A 21,655-nucleotide genomic window follows, 5' to 3' on the forward strand; every position below is an offset into this window, starting at 1 on the left:
AATTCGTGATTAGTGAATTATTATTAACTTTTTGTTGTAACCAAGAAGAGTTGGTTTGTTGGTTATTAGTGTATGATTTCAAACCGTTCAAAGATATATATATATATATTATAAGATATTATTGTCCATATATTTATAAATTTAAATAGGTATGTGTGGATAATAAAAGAACAACTTTACCTTATTTTATTAAAAGAGAAATATTTTTATTTTCTCTTAAAAAATAACTTCGATCGAATTTATTATAAATATCCTAATATTGAGACAAGAATATACGATGGCCATTGATTATATATTTATATATTATGGATAATTACACTCCCATCTTTTAAGATTTAGTGTAATTATACGTAAATTTCATGTAGTTTGTGAAATTACATCTAGGATTTGTAAGTTTGCTTCCATCTAATAAATAAATCACTCCTTTAGTCAAAATTCACCGAATTTATTGATATTAACAAACAACTGGACAGAAAGAAAAATATTTATATTTAATCCCAATTGATTTATTACTGATTTATAACATGTCAAATAAATCTTTTTATAATCAAATTATCCTCACACATCTTCACGCGTCAATGCATATAATGAGGTATATCTTCACCGTTGTAAGGGTAGTTTAGTTGGGAAGAAAAATTTGTTGACCTGTATTAAATCAGTAATAAGTCAATCGAAAATAAATATAAATTTTCATTCAATTTATTTGTGTTAATATTAACAGATTCAGTAAATTTTGGTTAACGAATGAATTTATTTGTTAGATGGAAATAAGTCCAAAACGTATTAAATGCTTTTAAATCACAAAAACTTTATACATAATTACATTAAATTTTAGATGAATGGAGTGCAATTATTCCTCTGGTAAATAACATTTGTTACATGTAAAACAATAAAAGAATGATATGTACGGAATTCTGTTCAAGTATTATTTAATATGAACATTGTAATCCAACCAGCACATCACGAATTAAGTTCAATTTTCATTAAATTGAGTATTATAAGTTGGCATATGCAACTCATAACATATTTACATAAAATGACGAGGTTTATATCCTCAGTTGAGAAATTCAAAACATTTATTGAAAAAATTAATTATTTAATTTATTGACTACCTTACTGACAGTTAAAAATAAACAAATGAATATATCAAAATATGTTACAAAAGAATGCCATAATTGTACCTGGTATAATCATCATTTTGTTTTTTATTTCAAGTATCTTACACATGTTATGTGTACAAAAATTACACTATTTATTTTATTTAAAGGAATATTTATATATATATAGAATGTAATAGAATTTAAAATAAAAAATCCAATCTGATCCAAGATCGAGGTCCTCAACGACCCGGTTGTTCCTTGAAGTAGGGCCCAAGGGAGTATCTCAATCTGGATAATTAAGGTTGGCCTGCACATAAGGCATTATGCTAGGTAAGGGTCGAAACTTAGGTCAAATAGTGTGATATGATAGTAATAAATGCATACTTATAAAATTAATCCTCCATATATTTATAAATGATTATATGTTAGAAACCATACATGCAACGTGTCTACTGGATAGCCATCGAATGAGTTTCGGATCAACGACAGACAATTCTGATCAGTGGATCAAGCGGATCGGGCATTAAAAAGAATGTAGGTCCCTAGAGTGCTTTGGTATTTTCAACCATGAAGAGCATTTTGGTCTTTTTAGACCAATTAAGATCATTTTGCCTCTCAAAATTCATTTTAATTTAGTTTCAACTAAAAACATTCTAGTTATGCTAACGACTTTGTTCGTACGATCTACCTCATGATCGCAACATAAACTCAAAAAAAACAAAAAATGCAGAGTTATGCAAATCCAAACAATCCTCCCACCTTAAAACACAACTCTAATTAACATTTGTTTCTGTCCTCCCTTTGAAAAAAAGATGGAACACATGAAAAAGAGTGAAAGCAATTCCACTGCCATTTTCTCTGTTGAGTTCCTCTCCACAAGAAAAAGAAGTTACACTTTTTCAGACAAAAAAGACCACTTTTTATCTGAGGAAGAAATGTAGAGCAACTTTAAACCTAACACATGAAAATGAAAATTGATGTTTGGTCTTATCTGCATAGTACAATGTGGTCTATTGGTGGATGAAAATGTGTTCAAAGCTTAAGTTAGAAATAGGAGGAAAGATTTTTGGTCTACTTCAAGGGGACATCCTTTTTTTAGGGCTAAGCATGCATTTCTTTGTACCCATCTCTCTGTCCTTTTCTACCTCTTATTCTTCTCTGTCTGTGTTTCTGTAGTAAGAACACATTTCGTCGGATCTGAACTGATTATATAACAAGTATGATTAGTTGTCATTGATTAGTATATAGTTCAAAAAAAGTGATGATTCACATGATTGAGCGGTCTGATCTAATTAAATCTAGTTCTGATTTTAAAAATAAATAAATAAATAAATCTCGTGCGGCGATGGTGTTATCTACTTAGAATAAATTGAACATCTGTTTTTATTAGGCAATTTATGGGCTGATACGCCCATGAAGGTTGGGCTTAGGTATGATTTTGGTGCTTGATGGGCCTGTGGTAGGGGATAAGCCCAATTTAAGTATTTAGGAAGAATTAATCAACAGGATATTTAAGGCCCAATTAAAAAGGCCTGCTAATCCACGTTTATTTGTTTGACATTTATTTTCCTAATCACGATGTGTAATCTATAACTACCAAATTATTAGTATTTGCTTCATTTTATTGGTAATATATGATTTAAATTATCTAAAATACTTCAATACCAGACATGAGAAGATTATTTTATCTATTAATTAACATTTTATTCTATGAAAAAATATAAAATTGATGAAAAATATATTACACATATTGATTTATAATTGATACTAAATTTTGCATGTCTATTGTTTTTCTTAAAAATCAATCTTAAATTTCTTGATTCTTTTTTAAATTTTATTTGTGTCATTACTATGATTTTTAATTAAAATCGTCACACCTGTGTGGTGCGTGCGATTTTAACATAGATCCAACAATTTTGGATTTCGATGATGGACTTGGGCTGATTGAACAAAATAACTTGAGAAATAGGATTTGTAAAATAACACATTAGCACTCTGAAGCTCAAGTTAGTTCCAAATATAAGAATAATTAATTGTAGAAATAAATCGCAAAGAGAAATTGAGATAAAAATAAAAATTTTGTAAGCAAAATATGGTGAAAAGCACGAGTTGAGAGTGACGGCGAAATAACAAGATAATTTTCAGATTCTTGAAGGTGTCCGTATTGAGGGGTGCTCCCTGTATTTATAGAGAAGGAGTTCCTCTTCGTAAGGACTCTATATGTGACCTACATTTCGAGAAAAAAAGGGCGAAAATATGTGAATAAGGCACGATGACATCTCATTCTTGACTTTAGCAGCACATGTTTGGTTGGAGGAGAACTCATATTCTACAAGGAGTTCTTCTAAGTCAATGAGTTCAATTTCTTGGGGGCGCTTTCCTTCTCATGTGCTGGGCTTAAGAAAGTAGGTTTGAGATTCGGCAAGCTTGGGCAAATCTTGGTGTATTGGGCTTCTCTCTTGGGCAGATCTTGGTGTATTGGCTTCTCTCTTGGACAGATCTTGGTGTACTGGACTTCTTTCTTGGGCAAATCTTGGTATACTGGGCTTCCCTTTTAGGCCGAGCTTAATAATTTTTTCAGCACATCGTCCTTGTCATGACCTGGCTTTAGATATTTTCATGAGTCCAATACTTTTGAGCTACACATAACTGCAGAAGAAATAAATAAATTCAAACAACCTCACAAGACACCACTAAAAATAGAAGGATTGCAAATTGCTTGTGTTTATACTATTAAAAAAGAAAAAAGACAATTTTATCGTAGTAAATTTTGAATACTCAAACATGCCATTTAGTTAATTTATTATTTTAAAAAAAATGATAATAATTGATTTTAATATTTTTTAATAATATTACCTTTTTTATCACTTTCTTGTATTTCTTTAATATATTTCATTTAATTTATTCTTATATAGTTGTTAAGATTATAATAATTTTTAAAAATGTATTTCATTTGATGGGCTTATGCCTGCGGGACAAGCCCAACTTAAGTATCTATTAACAGACTATTAAAGGCCCAATTAAAAAGGCCTGCTAAACCACCAACCCTACCCGCCAACACGTGAGCTTTGACCCGTCAGTTTCGGCGATGATAGAGAGAGAGAGAACACAATCCGCAGAGTTCACGGCTTAGATTGCACCGAAGACACTTCTGAAATCGGGACCGTTGAGTCGTCCGAGTTAGCTCAATCATAACGATGGTATTGTCGCACGTCCTCAAAGCCGTCAAACCATAGATTGTCTAGGGCACGCATCGACGTGCAAATATGCATTTCCCTTTCAACCGACTTCTTCCACCTCACGCGCCAATTCTCCCACGCTCATTTTGAATTCTCTTTCTCATATTATAATTTAAAAGATAAATTATAACCGATTCTATGAAACTTGAAATTATTAATAAATATTTTTTAAAATCAATAATAATTTAATAGATAATTCCCAACAATAATTTATTATATAAAATATTTATCAGACAATCATTAATTCTAAATAAATATTTATAATTTTTTAAATAATAAGCAAATATTTGTAATTATGATAAATATAAGAGGAGCGTCATAATTTAAAAGTAAGATCACACACAATACACTTGCATACAACATCAATACATGAAACAAATGTATACAATATAAGTAGTGACGGTTCCAATAGATGATCTATTGACATAATTCGTCCTACATTTTGTATAATTACATAAATCATTCTTGATAACAAAAAATAAGAAATAGTTTATATAATGATGTTGATATTTTTTAAGACGTATATGTAATTTTTTTAAAAATATAGATAATTTGTGCAAATAATGTTCACGTTTCCAAATGTATTGGTAAGCATGGTATTATATGAATATTTGAGGTTTTGGAAATGGGTTGTTTGGAATAAATATGGTTTAGTTGAGGGCGTTGAACTTTGATATCTCTCCGACAAATGATGGTGTTTGGTTCCAAATAATTATGCGCTTCTATTTCTCCGTGTTAATTTATTTGTTTAATGCCACTATTTTAATATGTTTAAAATCCATCATCCCCTTTTCATAAATGTATTCCCACTATTGCCCCTTAATCAAATTAGATTAGCTTAAATGCCCACTCATTCTCCCTAACCTTTCAATAACAAGTATTATTTTGAAATATTAAATTATTATTTAACAAAATACTTAAATATTATATTTTTATATTTTGATATCACATATATTTAAATATTTTCTAATTTTGTGACCATAAATCTTGTAAGTGCAATCTTATTAAAAATTATTTTAACAATATAAAAAAGATAATATATTTTCAATCTATTGGGAATAGCTGAAATCATGGGTAAGTGGGTGAATATGTCCGATCTCATACTCATGGGAATGGACATTTCCAAGAGAACGAGTATTTTTATTCTAAGCATGTGTTGGGAATGCATTTAGAAAGATCAATTCAATTTTTAATGTATTCTTTCATATCGTTTATTGTAATTATTGACATAAACAATTAAAATGCCTATGATTTAGTTAATTTTTTTTTCTCATATCAATTATTCTCATTATTGTTATTTTTAAATAAAATAATGACACCTCTTAAAAAAATAAAGAGAAAAAAAATCGCTGAAAAGAGAAGGAAAGGAAAGGCAGCAAATTGGATGTGTATCTATCTTCTATACAAAAGGAAGGAAACAAACAACCCCAACCGCCCGGCCATTTCAAAACGGGGGGGACCCGCAAGAAACCCAAGTTCGCAATAACGGCTATATAAGAGGGGCATTTATGGAATTCAGTTCATTCAACAAACGTTGTGCATTGGCGACTGCTACTTGTGATAATTAATTCAACTTAATTTAATTAATTAAAATTTCGGACAGGATCAAATCCCGCAGAACGTGGGGAGAGAGAAAACAGAAAATAGACCTTCCTTAGAAAACCAAAAGAAATTAAATGGAAAATTGTTATAATTAAAAAGAGTCGTTTGCTTAGCATTGCAAAAGTGTGGGGGGTTTTGAGTTTCAATTCTCTCTCTCTCTAAATTTCTTTATTTTTGTTTCTTCTTTCATTTAAACCTCTGCACCTCTCCGATTTTTCTTCTTTTCATTGGGAAATCGGAAAGGTGTAAATACGAAGCTCATTGTGCTCTCAGATCTTGTCTTGTTTTTGTGTAAATTTTTTCCTTTTATTAGAGTAGTTGGAGGAGTTCAGGAACTTGTTATTTGGATTGGCGGTGGTTTTTTGTTGCAGAAATTTATTAAATTGCGGTGGTTTATTGGATGAGTTTTTTTTTTTTTTTTTTTTTTTATTTTTTGGATGAGTTTTTTTTTTTTTTTTTTTATTCAAGTAGTAGAAGCTGCGGTGTTTTGATCTGCTTTGCGTGAACGGTTGTCTTTTGCGTTCTTGAGGAGTGAAGGCTGATCGAGGCGGCATTGAAGTTTCTGATCTGATTGAAGTTGTTACGAGATGGTAGTGAGCTTTATTTGTTGATTTATTTGGTTGTTCTTCAAGTGCATCTGATATTGCTTAATAATTTATGACATGTTGTTGTTTTCTTGGAATCTTGAATTGATCTGTGGTTCAGTTCACTTCAAGATTTGATACCTTTTGTTCTTTATTGAGTTCTTTATAGTTTTGGATATTAATATAGTTGTTGTGCGTGCATTCTCTCTGAGTAGTTGCGGTGCATAAGAATTCACTGTTTCTTGACCTGTTGGTTGAGGCTATTTTAGCTTATTAAACCTCTGGTGTATTCTTATGCCAGTGCATGTCTGAGTGCTCGTGCTTGATTTCTAGTGGTGATGGTTTGCTGTACATTATCACTTTGTGAATTTGTCTGTCAATTGTCTGAAAAATGGGCTTTTAAGTTGATGAATTGTTAGCGAATGAAAACTCATAAAAGGTTATGTGTGTTTGATTTGACCTCAATTATGTTACTGCTTAGCCATGTATCTTGATGTTGGTCCGAAAGCTCTCCCACAATACAAGGTGTGGAAAAACTCATGAGTTCCTTTCGTCTTCCTCTGTCAGTAAATATGCACAACTATTCTGTGATGTGTGTTATCCACTGTTCAATAGAACTGGCAACTGACAATTTGAAGATCAATGATAGACTTCCATGTAAATTTGTTATAAACTAAAATTGAAGTTATGAGCAGTTAATTGATCAAATGGACTTGTGTAGTGTGTATGTTGCATGCGCCTAATAATACTCCATCTTAATACCTGGAACTGGGCTTTTCAAGGTCATTATACATTTCGTATATCATAAGAATGTTTGCACGAGGTCGAAGAATGCCCTTCTCTTTTCGGGTTATTGTATTCAACTCTTTGTGGTCATTGTCAGTAAATAAACCCTGTTGAACTTTTGCAGGTTGCTCCGATCACATTAGGGGTCGGGTCTCTTGTGTGGTTGGAGGACCCTGATGTAGCCTGGATAGATGGTGAAGTTGTAGCTGTTAATAATGAAGACATCAAGGTGCTATGTACATCAGGGAAGACGGTGGGTGTCCTTGTAACACTTTAGAAGCACAATGAGGGTTCATATTTTTTGCTCGATGGGATTTATTTCTGAAAGTGCTCATGCATGACTGTCATCAGTTCCCATCTCTTTCAAATTGCTTATGCATGATTACTGTTGTTTCTCAATTTCATCCATGTGTGTTTTAGTCTCAGGAAATTCTTGTGCTCGTTATAGCACATTCTGGTGAAACAGGCATGAAATTGGCCTTTTAGTTCAGTTATCCAAACAAGACACTTTATAAACCGTTTCCTAGTTCTACTTTTCAATCGAATCACTCGAGGATGAGCTGAGTCAGCATGTGAGCAACTGTTTTCTGCAGGTTGCGGTCAAGTCCTCTAATGTCTACCCAAAAGATGCTGAAGCCCCACCTTGTGGGGTGGATGATATGACCAAGTTGGCATATTTGCATGAACCTGGAGTTTTGGATAATTTAAAATCAAGATATGACATCAATGAAATATATGTAAGTCCCAAATAATTTGTTCATCTCATAAAAAATTTGTTCTCCTTCAATCCTATATCACCAATAATGCTTGTTCAATACGGTTGAAGCTGTTCTTCTCACCATTTTTTCAGACTTATACTGGAAATATATTGATTGCTGTGAATCCATTTCAAAGATTACCTCATCTCTATGATAGTCATATGATGGCACAATATAAAGGAGCAGCCTTCGGTGAGCTGAGTCCCCATCCATTCGCTGTTGCAGATGCTGCATACAGGCGTGTAGTCTATAGTATCTCAGCTTTAGTTTTTTTTATTTGTATATTGCTATTAAAAGTTCATATTTTTGGACAGGCTGATGATGAATGAAGGAATAAGTCAGTCGATCTTGGTTAGTGGTGAGAGTGGAGCAGGTAAAACAGAAAGTACAAAATTACTTATGCAATATCTGGCTTACATGGGGGGACGATCAGCGGCTGAGGGAAGGACAGTGGAACAACAAGTTCTTGAGGTAATAAAGAATCTCATGCAGTCATTCATACAGATTGGCTGATGTGATAGTTAATATTAATGTCCCAGCTAATTTTCCACACATTATGTTCTATGTTTTCTTTGTTGCAGTCAAATCCTGTTCTCGAGGCATTTGGCAACGCAAAGACAGTGAGGAACAATAATTCAAGGTACCATAGATTCTATGCATAGTCTTGCTTTGTATAATGACTTTGTTTTGTTTTCTGAAAGTGTTATATACCAAGTCAATTGATTCACAACAATTATTGTGTAGTCGTTTCGGTAAATTTGTCGAGATTCAGTTTGATCAAAGGGGTAGAATCTCTGGGGCTGCAGTCAGGACATACTTGCTTGAAAGATCTCGTGTTTGTCAGGTGTCTGATCCTGAGAGAAACTACCACTGTTTCTATATGCTTTGTGCTGCACCTCCAGAGGTAATGTATTTCTGTCACAGTTTTCTCTTATTCTCAAGCCTCTCATTCTGTAGATATTTCATAGTGCATCATTCATTTATGCAGTGTTGTTTGAATGATAATTTGTTATTTCACGTTCCATTTAATAAAAAAGGCACGGTGCTTCATAAGTTGAGATCATATTTTCTCTTTGTTTTTTCTAGACTAATATTAATTAGTTTAGCATGTCTATCTTGCATGTTTTCACACATTTCATCTATATATTTCGCATTCCTAATGCACTGCCATTTTTTCAGTTTCCTTGTTATTTGCAGAAATTCTTTTTTTTAGTGAAGAGGATGAAGTTATTTGCAGTGCTATATTTTATTACAAGTTTGTTACTTAATTAAACATGCAGTATAGGTCTATCCTTCTACGTTTACATGATATAGAGGCCAAATATTGGGCTGCCTTGTCCTTCCGGATTATTTATTCTGTAATTTCATAATTTTGCTAATTCATGTCAATGTCTCTGTTCCAGATTCTCTCGTAAAATCTCCATTTCTGAATGCAAATGGTATTTGCTTCCTTTACTCTCAGGATATTCAAAAGTACAAGTTGGGAAATCCAAGAACATTTCATTATTTGAACCAGTCGAATTGCTATGAGCTAGATGGGGTTGATGATTCTAAAGAATATATAGCAACAAGGAGGGCAATGGATACTGTAGGCATCAGTTCTGAGGAACAGGTACGAACTGTGTTGTTTAACATGCAAAAATGTCTGCAAGTTCAATTACATTCTCTTGCTGATTCTGTTTCCTTTCTACTTCTCAGGATGCAATATTTCGGGTTATAGCTGCAATACTCCATCTTGGAAATATTGAATTTGTGAAGGGGAAGGAAATTGATTCATCCATGCCCAAAGATGAAAAATCTTGGTTTCATTTAAGAACAGCAGCTGAGATGTTCATGTAATTGATTTTATTGGGACATGCATGAAATTTTAAGAAATCTTATCCGTTTGTTCTTGGTCTTCCTTGCTAATAGACAAGGAAATTCTGAATTTTCTAGGTGTGATGCAAAATCTTTGGAGGATTCCCTCTGCAAACGTGTAATTGTGACCCGTGATGAGACCATCACCAAGGAGTTGGATCCAGAGGCAGCTGCTGCCAGTAGAGATGCTTTGGCCAAAATTGTCTACTCAAGGTTGTTTGACTGGTAAGCTTCATCTTTATGGTTGAAGGAGATCTATATCAGTGAATACTTACACCTGAAGTAGCCCAATTTGCTTTCTTTAATGCTTAATTCTTGTTCATATTTTGTTGAAAATCCAGTATTATTCCTTTATCATTACTTGCAGGCTTGTGGAAAAGATCAATAGTTCAATTGGTCAAGATCCCAATTCAAAATGTTTAATTGGGGTGCTGGATATCTACGGATTTGAGAGTTTCAAGACTAACAGGTGCTTTACCGGTATGCTGTGTCTTCATTGTTGCCATGATCATTTGTGTTTTCATCGGTTGCATAGGAATCTTCTCACAAGAGACACAAAATAAGTTTTTCTTGCATTTGTTTAAGCTATTGATGGCTGGGCTTTGCAGCAGAGTCTGTGAAGGAGTCGGAGGCAAATGGATAGAGCAACGCTAATGTCTTAGCCAACTAATGCCTTAATATCAACCTTATCATACCTAATCTATAAACACTGCATGCCCAATGGCCTCCTTTTCTTGAGTGGTCATGCGGAGCGGGTTGGCACTCCAACTCCATATTAGTCAGTTCACATTCATTCCTATGTTTTGGACTTGAAATGTTAAAGTTTTGAAGATAATATATGACTAATTGTAGAGACATCTTAGTTACAATAGAGCGATGCTTGTCTATAACTGCTCCACGACAGTAGGAATTACTTCTGATATACAGAACCTGGAAGCTAGGACTGGCAGTTCTTCCCCCTTACTAGTATTCCTAGCATCCATGGCATCTCCATTTCTGACCTAGTGATCCTATCAGCTCAACAATAGATAATACGGATGGGAAATATGGTCCATTGGTTCTTCTGAAATGTAGAATAAATCACAGTCAGTTTGAGAGATTGTTATCATCATATCTTTTTTAGTTTTTCCATTAAAAATAAGTAGTATTCTCTGTAACTGTTAAACTATATTTTGAAGATCTGAAGTTATGAGTAAATTAAGTATTGATGCTGCAGTTCTCCAAGAAGTTGTGGGGTTGCCAATGCGTTTGTTTCATTGTTCTACTGCAAAAGCCTAACTTGGTTGTTTATTTCATGTGTGCCTGGGTTTTTTGCGTGATAAAGATGTCTTAAAGCCTTATGAACTGCTGCTTGTAATTTTTTGTTGGATCCACCTGTTGTCGCAAAACATACGTGTTACATTATTAACCCATTCTGGACACAATGATGTGAATGATATTACACTCCATATTGAAATCTTAGTTCAAGTTTTGAAAAATCTACATCACTTTTCTAACTTAGTGTTTCTTTGACCATTGAGCTCAATAATTACAAAAATGGTTCTCAGGAACACCACTCTTATATTCTATTGCTGTATATTTCTGCAGTTTTGAACAATTTTGCATAAACTTGACCAATGAGAAGCTTCAGCAGCACTTTAATCAGGTATCCTATAGTTTTTCCATTCATTTGGTCATCTTTTATTACTTTGTCTTTGTTTGAGTTGTATGATATTGAACGTCTTATGTGGCAGCACGTTTTTAAAATGGAGCAAGAGGAATATACAAAAGAAGAAATTAACTGGAGCTACATAGAGTTCATCGACAATCAAGATGTTCTGGATCTAATTGAAAAGGTTGTGCTCCCCGTGCCCGGCCAATTTCAGTGAGGATTTCAGTTTTGGACTGTCATTTTGCTTTATTCACGAGTGATTATATTTTTGGCTTTACATAACTAGTATTTTTTTGTTTGACCTTATATACCATATTGGTGTAGGATTACTATTTATACTTATCATAGTCTTAATTTAGGAATGTGTTAATGCATAAGAGACTCTAGGTATGGAGAATCTTTCTTCGTTCCTCTGCCTCGTATTAATTTGGAATTTCAGTCCTAGATTGTTTGTGGTTTTCAAGATTTGATATCCAAAAGTTGTTTTTTTGAATCGTGGAGTATTGTTTCCTCTTGGTCTGTCTAGACGTGTAGACTGGCATCTTTAGTTGTGAGTTTTATGTTTATGGGCAAGCAAAGTTGTTATTCTTAATACTTATTTAAGTTTTAGAGAAATGTTATCTGGTTCTAATTTACCTAAATCTTCTTCGTCTAATATATACGTCTTTCTTGAAATTACTCAGAAGCCAGGTGGCATAATAGCTCTTCTTGATGAAGCTTGGTAAGTATCTCACCATTAAAGGGACTACATGTTTACAATTGTTTGTTTTGTTTACTGACTTTCGCTATGACTACTCTGTCTTGTAGCATGTTTCCACGTTCAACTCATGAAACGTTTGCCCAAAAGCTGTACCAGACTTTTAAGAACCACAAACGCTTCAGCAAGCCGAAATTAGCTCGTTCTGACTTCACCATTTCACATTACGCCGGTGATGTAAGTTAAATTGTGTGTTTCTGAAATCAAGTATTACATTGAAAGATATTACTAGGACTCGCATGGTGAGCTTTCACTGAAAAGCTGGATTACAAAATATGCACCAGGTGACGTATCAAACTGAGCAGTTTCTGGACAAAAACAAGGATTATGTTATTGCTGAGCATCAGGCCCTCTTAAATGCTTCCAAATGTTCATTTGTTTCGGGTCTTTTTCCAGTATCAAATGAGGAGTCCTCTAAACAATCAAAATTTTCTTCAATTGGCTCAAGGTTTAAGGTATGAATTTCTGTAGATTCATCAATCTGACTTTTCATTTGTTACTTGAGATGTGAAGTTTTCACGTGATGCATTTTGCAGCAACAACTACAATCTCTGCTTGAAACTCTGAGTTCCACTGAACCTCATTACATACGCTGTGTAAAGCCAAATAACCTTCTTAAGCCGGCTATCTTTGAAAATTATAATGTCCTCCAACAGCTGCGTTGTGGGGTAATACATTTGATTCGTCTCTTTTGTGTGTGTGTGTGTGTTACTGTGTTTCTTTTTCCTTTCTTTTTAATGCTACAAGTTTAGCTGACATCACCTTTTTGTTGTTGTACTTGTTACCTGCTCTATCCAGGGGGTCATGGAAGCTATTAGGATAAGTTGTGCTGGATATCCTACCAAAAAACCTTTTGTTGAATTTGTAGACCGTTTTGGTATCCTTGCCCCTGAAGTTTTGGATGGGAGGTATGGTTACTGTATCATCATACTTCCCCCTGATAATGACAATCAGTAACATTGGCCTTTCACCTGAATTGCTTCATTGGTTTCATGATAGTACGGATGAGGTTGCAGTTTGCAAGAGGCTTTTGGAGAAAGTTAGACTTCAAGGCTATCAGGTAATGTTAATTCGTTGGATAGTCTAAAGTATCTATGCACTGGTTTTCCAGAAATAACTTTCTTCTCACTGTGCTTTCCATGTTTATAGCTTTGTTGTTTTCAAATAAATTCATGCTTCCAAGGTCTTTTGAATCCCAGTGACGGAATGTTAAAGAAATGAAGCATGCATTTGTAGTAGGGTTGTTATCATGGTCTAAACTATCAATCAATTATATTCTCATATCTGAAAAGCATAGAAATGATATTACCTTTCTTGCCACTTCCTCATAGTGATTTAAGCTTCTGATACCAGTATCACCTCAAACTATTATTATGAACACCAGGCCAACAAGTCATCATGTTTTTGTATTTAATTTGTGGATGCGTGAGCAAATTCCTTACTTCAGATCTGTTTGTTTTCTCTTCATTTTTGTAACTAATTCGAAAATGTCTCATGTGACCCGAACAAGACGTCAGTCCCTCGTGCCCTTTTTTGCAATGCCATATTAGTAAAGATCTCTGGCATGTCTGTTGCTCTACCATGATGTGGTCCTACATAAACTTTATTAACTTTTATTGTTGGCCAGTTTTATTTAGAACAATGGGATGAAACTGCTTTTACTCAGTGCAGTTTGCTTTTGCAGATTGGTAAAACAAAAGTGTTTCTGAGGGCCGGTCAGATGGCAGAGCTGGATGCTCGAAGGACTGAAGTATTGGGAAGATCAGCCAGCATTATCCAGAGGAAAATTCGTTCTTATATGGCTCGAAAAAGCTTCATATTATTGCGTCGCTCAGCAATATTTTTTCAATCTGTGTGCAGAGGTACGTGATATTTGTTGGATATATTCTTTCTTTACAGACTTCTGAACGGATATGTATCAAGATATTCATTGTGGACTTTTATTTGCTAATTAACAGGAGAACTTACTCGACACATTTATGAGGGCATGCGGAGGGAGGCTTCTTGTATCAGAATCCAGAGAGATCTGCGAATGTATCTTGCCAGGAAAGCATACCAAGAACTGCACTCATCTGCTGTTTCAATTCAGACAGGAATGCGTGTCATGGCGGCACGTAATGAACTGCGGTTTAGACAGCAGACAAAAGCAGCAGTTGTGATTCAGGTAACATTATCTCTCAGCTAATCATCTGATGAGACATGGTTGTCTTTCTGATTTTTCGTTCACCAAAGAATTACAACTAATTTCTTTTGGACAAAAATATTGATGTCTTACTTGTATGATTCCAGAGTCATTGCCGTGAATTCTTAGCACATTCAGAATATATCAAGCTGAAAAGAGCTGCACTTACCACGCAATGTGCATGGAGGGCAAGACTTGCACGTAAAGAACTGCGTAAATTGAAGATGGTCATGCTCTATATCCTTCATTCTCCCTCCCTGCTTTCTCCTGCACTTTGTCTTTCCACTGTCACATCCTTTAGAACTTTTTCTCTAGGTGAAAATATGTAGACGGAACTTGTCTGGTCTGGTTATATGTGCCAAATAAGATGAATATACCCTGTTAGTGTATGATATTATTTGAGGATGATTGGACATAGAACTAACTGTTGTTCTTTGAAAGGGTTGAAATGGCTTGAAATGCACCAGTACACGTACTAAATGCTCACACATTTGCACTTTCTATATCTGGCTCTCAGAGATGAGTGTATATTATGCCAGATTGTCAAATGTCTTGGAAAATGTAAAATACAAGCCAAGCACATGGGTAATCAGGAAAACGAGATTACAAATAGATGTTGGAGCATAAAAGTACTTACCTACTTGCATTATACTAATTCTTCTTGTGTAGGATATCTGTCTTTATAAATCTGTAAATTTCTAGCATGATAAGAAATCTTGACAGAAATGGTTCCGAAGAATAGACAAGAAAGTCCGTTTCAAAAAGTGAAGAGACAAGAAAGTCCACTTCAATTAATAATTTGGTTTTTGGAACTTGTTTGATGGTTTTACTAGTGCTATTATCTTATTTTTAATGTGATTGTATATATATTATCATGTTAAACCACAGGCGGCCAGAGAAACTGGTGCCCTGCAAGCTGCCAAGAATAAACTAGAGAAGCAAGTTGAAGAATTGACTTGGAGATTGCAGCTTGAGAAACGAATGAGAGTATGTTGAATCTTCTGACACTTTGTTTTTCTTCTTTCCCTTTTTTTATGCTTCTGTTGCCAACATTTTGGAAACCACTTTGAGTAACCTAGTTTTTCAACTAATTGTAAATCCTTTTGCTGCAAGATTGTGATTGTTACCATATATAGTTGTGGTTGAGATAAAGGCAGTTCTTCTGTGGCAGCATAAGTGAAAATGCAAGCCTAACCCTGTTAATGAACATTTTACTACCACCAATCAAGTATAATAAAACTAAAAGGATTTCAATTTTTATTATATTTATTTCTTTTTTGAGTGTTTTTCCACTATATATTGACTAGCAATAAGGAGACAAACCGATACCGAGAGAAACACTGAGAATCATTATAAAAAATACAAGTATGGAAGTCCAAAAGACTGGAGTGAACCAGATATGCTGTCAAATGTAAACCTTATACTGTGAAGATGTAAAAGACATTAGTGAAGATGCTCATAAATCAATTACAGTGTGTCCATCCCTCCCCTTTGAGGTGAAACAGAAAAAGAGAGGACATTAGAGAACAAACATACTTGTAAATTAGTTTACATATGCAGCAGGGCAGGCTTCATATTTGTTTCATCCTTTTGTTTGGTATTTGAATCTGTTCATGCAAGAGAAAAATGTTGGTACTTGTTAGCGTACACTTAGTTTTTGTTCTAATTGGAACCTCTGGATGCCGGATTCTTCCTGCAATAAAATGAGAGATTGGAACTACATCCTCTGGTCTGAGGTTTGGTTATCAGATGGAGATGGTGCTCAAAATATCACCAGGGTTCAGGAATGTGAATAGGAATTTTGCAGAAAAATCACGAAACTATAATTAGAAATAGGACATATGATGAATGTAATAAGAGCAGGATGCACGACCAGTTTTTCTTCTAATTATATAGTTCTGAGACCGTGTCATAGTCTTCTTTTCATTTTTTTCTCACTGATCCATCTCTCTGTAGGCTGACCTAGAGGAAGCAAAAACACAAGAGAACACAAAATTACAGACGGCTTTACAAGAGCTTCAGCTTCAGTTCAAGGAAACCAAAGACATGTTGTTAAAGGAAAGGGAGGCTGCAAAATTGGCAGCTGAGCAAGTCCCAGTAATACAGGAAATTCCAGTCATTGACCATGAAATGATGGATAAGCTTGCTGTTGAAAATGAAAAACTCAAGGTATGATCAGACTTATTATGTTAAAGAATGAAAGGTTAAATTGGTGCAAATAATTTTTGTATATACTTGGATGTGTTATTCCATCCTCTTGTGCATTGTTGCAGGCTTTAGTTAGCTCTCTTGAAACAAAAATAGATGAAACCGAGAAGAGATATGAAGAAACAAACAAACTTAGTGAGGAGAGGTTGAAGCAAGCCATGGAGGCAGAGTCGATGATTGTTAAGTTGAAGACCAATATGCACAGGTTAGGCTTTTTGTGTGACCTATTAGTTAAATCTATTAGTTATGTTGAAGTTAGATAATGTAAGCTTGTGTTCTTTTGCAGCAGTAATTATAGTGTTTATGCTTGACTTATTATTATTATTTTTAATTTTGTTTTAAGTTATCTTTCTTTTAATGTGTAGGCTTGAAGAAAAAATTTCGGACATGGAATCTGAGAACAAAATTCTTCGGCAGCAAACCTTGTCAGCCGCTTCTAAGGGAGCATCAGAAAATCCATCAGCTTTAGCAACCAAGGTTGATTACTTTTCAAGAAAATTCACTTTTCTGTCTCCTGTACCTCTTTCTCAATCTCACATGATGTTGTCATGACTTATGTGCAGATATTGGAAAATGGCCACCATGCCGATGAAGTGAGTAGAACTTATTTAGGCTTCTCTTTCTTTAACAATGGAATTGGATTCTACAGAGCACACGATTGGGTTATACCTCAGTTCTCTTTCTATATTTGGTTTACATGAAGATTGACTTCTGCAGGATATACTACATACTCCAGCAAAAGTCTCCGAGATCCCTGAGAGCAAACCAAGGAGACCCCCTACTGATCGTCAGCATGTTCGTTCTTCTAAAAACTATGATTTGTTCCATTGCCTTTTATCTCTTGGTTTACCGGAACAGATAATCTTGAACTTTCCGCAGGAGGATGTTGATGCACTCATGGAATGTGTAATGAAAGATGTGGGGTTCAGTCAAGGCAAGCCCGTTGCAGCTTTCACAATATACAAATGCCTTTTGCACTGGAAATCTTTTGAAGCTGAGCGCACAAGTGTGTTTGATCGTCTTATTCAGATGATTGGTTCAGCCATAGAGGTAAGCTTCCTTGTCAATGACATGGAATGGAATGGGATATGCAGAAATGTTACTCGAGCAAGTTTTCTGGTGCAATATAGGCATGTTTGCAGGGGGAAGATTATTTTCCCACATTATTCAAATTAGTGCTTCACCTCTCCATTCTACAAATTGTTTAGATAATTTTGCAGCGTACATCACGAGCATTTGACATATTCAGTCTTTTGTTAACTTTTTGCTTTCATGTACCTGTGTTTACTTGGGGATTTTGTGGGTGTAAGTCACGTGTCCCTAAGATCTTTGGAAAATAATCCTGAACTAGGCAGTGTCATGCTCAACAACAAAAATGTGAATTAACTGAGCAATAACTAATTGCAGAATCAAGACAACAATGATCACATGGCTTATTGGCTGTCAAATACCTCTACGCTGTTGTTCTTGCTTCAAAAAAGTATGAAACCTGCTGGCGCAGCTGGTGTGACCCCAGTTCGTAAACCACCACCACCAACCTCCCTGTTTGGGAGGATGACAATGGTATTCAGATTCTTTCATGGTTTTCTTTTCAAGTGGTATACGTAACATGGTTATTCTGTGAGTTAATATGCAAAATATTGGAAAAAGTTAAAAATAAAATTTGTTTACAGGGGTTCAGGTCATCGCCTTCTTCTGTCAGCCTTGCCGCAGCTGCAGCTGCACTTGATACCGTGCGCCAAGTTGAAGCCAAATACCCAGCTCTGCTTTTCAAGCAGCAGCTTACCGCATATGTCGAGAAAATCTATGGCATTATTCGAGATAACTTGAAGAAGGAGTTGGGATCACTGCTTGCTTTATGCATTCAGGTACGCGGAATTGTTTGGTTTTTGCAAATCTTTATCTGATAGAGTGAGATCAGATAGACAACCAACAATTCGTTATCTGATAGAGTGAGAATCAGATAGACAACCAACAATCTGTCTAACGGATTTTACATCATATGTGTCAACTTCTGGTTTTAAGTTACATTTGGCTTTGCAGTAGAGTAAAAACAATTAAACAAAACCCTCACAACTTCAAGATATCCAACTGGAAATGTTATGGACTATGAGTTGAACTATTCCCTCGACGAACAGTTTCTTTTGCACATCAGGTTGCCATTGTGCAGCCAGCATATGACTATCGTCATGTGCTCATGTTGTGTTTATTAGTACTTCTAATGTTTGTATAACTTCTTCCGAAGTCAGTGAGTGAGTGTTGCATAGCAAAAATAAGGATGATAGGTTCTGATCTTGACAACTATAATGAAATTCAGGCACCAAGAACCTCCAAAGGAAGTGTGCTAAGATCTGGGCGGTCTTTTGGCAAAGATTCTCCGTCAAATCACTGGCAGGGCATCATTGATTGTCTCAACTCCCTTCTCAGTACACTGAAAGAAAATTTTGTATGTACTTATTTATTCTGCATTTTATTCACCTGTTTGTTCCCTTCGAAATTATAACAAGTTTGTCGTCTTTCCAGGTTCCCCCTGTTCTTGTTCAGAAGATATTTACTCAAATATTTTCGTACATTAATGTGCAACTCTTTAACAGGTGATTAGGGGGCTTTTGACTTTGAAATCTTTCTATACTTCCTTTACCATGGAAGATTACTAATTTTACCCAAATGTACAACTTTTAGTCTTCTCCTACGCCGTGAGTGTTGTACGTTCAGCAACGGCGAGTATGTAAAAGCTGGATTGGCTGAGCTAGAGTTGTGGTGCTGCCAAGCAAAAGATGAGGTAAATCTTGTCATCATCATATCAAGAATGCACAAGTTTTTTGTTCGACTACCGACTGTTTCTTCCTCATCTTCTTATATTGACAAAACATTCTTGGATCCCAGTATGCAGGCTCAGCTTGGGATGAGCTCAAACACATAAGACAGGCTGTTGGCTTCTTGGTACTTTCTGCATCTGCATTAATCTCTATGGCACTATTTAGTAAGTTTCTATGAATTCACCTTATTTGTTTCATTTTCCCCACAGGTTATACATCAGAAGTACAGAATATCTTATGATGAAATCACCAATGATTTGTGTCCGGTAAGTTGGTTACCCTTGACTTCCCCACTTCCCCGCCACACCAAAAAGAAAAAGGAAAATTTTCATTGTATAGCAGCAGGTTGAGCAGTAAATCAAGTTAATTTTCTAACATGGAAATTTGTTGGGATCCTCAGATTCTGAGCGTCCAGCAGCTGTACAGAATTTGCACTTTATACTGGGATGATAATTATAATACAAGAAGTGTGTCAGCGGAGGTAAGTACATTATGTCCAGAATATTCTTTTTCTTCTCACAGAGAGTTTATTGTTATTCTCGAAAACGAAAAATGTTATCTTAATTTTCAAACTTAAATAACAGGTCATATCGAGCATGAGGGTGCTGATGACAGAGGACTCCAACAATCCTGTCAGCAACTCATTTCTGTTGGACGACAGTTCAAGGTAATCAGCTACTTATTTTGCCATGTTAAAGTTCTGAAACTTTTCCAGCAAAAGTAACTTTTTGCCTCAAACGTCTCACTTTTTCCATTCAGCCACTACATATTCGCTTCATATTCCCTCATTGTTACATATATATCCCTCAAAGTTCCAAATTTTTACTAAGGGTTGTGGTTCGGGACAATATAGGGGCAGTTGAATTATGGTTAGAAGATTAAAATTATGAGAACTTTTTTCTGATATAATTTCCATCCAGAACCATTATTTATTCTAAATTCTATTGCATCTCCTATTGCTTTTAACATATATAGACACCACAACTTAGATGAAATAAATGGTGTTAACTTTTGTACACCCACCGTGTATATATTAGACAAAATAAAAATTGCATTAAATGAAATAAAAGTTGCAGTAAGATTTTGATTAAAAATCGAATTCGATGAGCCTTTGGGTGTATATGGTAGCTACCTTGTTGAATCAACACAAATTCCTCTAGATGCCGAAAGTTCCCTACAGTCCTGCTTCTCAATTCTCTCGTGTTGCATAACATAAATGTAAAGTCATTAACCTGTCTGTATGTGCAATGCAGCATCCCATTCTCAGTTGACGAACTCTCTACTTCACTCCAAGTTAAGGGTTTCTTGGACGTCAAGCCCGCAGAAGACCTTCGTGAGAACCCCGCCTTCCAATTTTTACATGACTAAGGCCGGGAACGTCCATTTTGGGTTTGGGTATGGTAACGTGCCATGATCAACACAGATCCATCGTGCACTGTAAATCCGTTATTTTTTTCATTTTTGGCAGTATAGGTTTGCTGTATAATTTATTCTTTATATCATATGGTATTTATGAAGGTTTTACAATATTAGGGGCTGGGGAAATTGATTCCATGGGCAGATTCCTTTGTTTCTATGTTGTTTTCGTCCCTGCCGGAATGGCAGCATTCTTTCTGTGGAGTTAGGGGACAGGTACATTTTTTCTTGTACTTATCCGACATTTCCATGTAATATAGAAATCTTCCTTGTTGAGAAGGGAGTTTGTTTATTTGGTTTTTTTATAGGTCTATACACGCGTTTGTACGAGTGTTTCTGTCCATGTTAATATTTGGAAATCATGGTTGAGTTATTTTACTTTTATGCACACACCCGAATTCGAACACATCATTGAAATTTTGAGATCAAATCGTTGGGCTGTTCCACACTTTGATTGAGTTGAATGTGTGAGCAGCACATGGAGAAAAATAAATTGTTATAGCTAAGAAAGTTCATCAAAGGTTTTTTTTTTTTAATTAAAAAAATTTGTCCCTTAATAGACATTGTTCTTGTTGTCTGACATGATTTTTTTTTTTAATTTATTGATATTAAATTTTGAAGTTAGTTTCTTTTTAACTATATATTCTTTTTGGAAAATAACTTGTGCCAAAAAATTAAATAAAAATAATTTTCTCA

General features: G+C 34.9%; 1 protein-coding gene across 1 annotated transcript; it reads left to right on the forward strand.

Moving 5' to 3' along the window:
- On the forward strand, window positions 6,017-21,337 carry LOC105163479 (myosin-6-like). Its single transcript, XM_011081836.2, has 39 exons — window positions 6,017-6,531; window positions 7,436-7,564; window positions 7,905-8,048; window positions 8,162-8,307; window positions 8,384-8,540; window positions 8,651-8,709; window positions 8,814-8,973; window positions 9,532-9,681; window positions 9,768-9,904; window positions 10,005-10,151; window positions 10,294-10,395; window positions 11,514-11,571; window positions 11,660-11,761; window positions 12,261-12,298; window positions 12,385-12,511; window positions 12,619-12,789; window positions 12,871-13,002; window positions 13,133-13,242; window positions 13,334-13,394; window positions 14,019-14,196; window positions 14,293-14,498; window positions 14,624-14,743; window positions 15,405-15,503; window positions 16,473-16,685; window positions 16,790-16,929; window positions 17,090-17,201; window positions 17,288-17,317; window positions 17,442-17,519; window positions 17,604-17,774; window positions 18,132-18,287; window positions 18,398-18,592; window positions 19,042-19,170; window positions 19,248-19,318; window positions 19,407-19,506; window positions 19,611-19,667; window positions 19,753-19,809; window positions 19,944-20,024; window positions 20,128-20,210; window positions 20,797-21,337. The coding sequence occupies exons 1-39, from the start codon at window positions 6,529-6,531 to the stop codon at window positions 20,909-20,911; spliced, it is 4,524 nt and encodes a 1,507-aa protein (XP_011080138.1). The 5' UTR covers window positions 6,017-6,528; the 3' UTR covers window positions 20,912-21,337.

The sequence above is a fragment of the Sesamum indicum genome, linkage group LG6 (assembly GCF_000512975.1).
Source record: "Sesamum indicum cultivar Zhongzhi No. 13 linkage group LG6, S_indicum_v1.0, whole genome shotgun sequence".
Lineage (NCBI taxonomy): Eukaryota > Viridiplantae > Streptophyta > Magnoliopsida > Lamiales > Pedaliaceae > Sesamum > Sesamum indicum.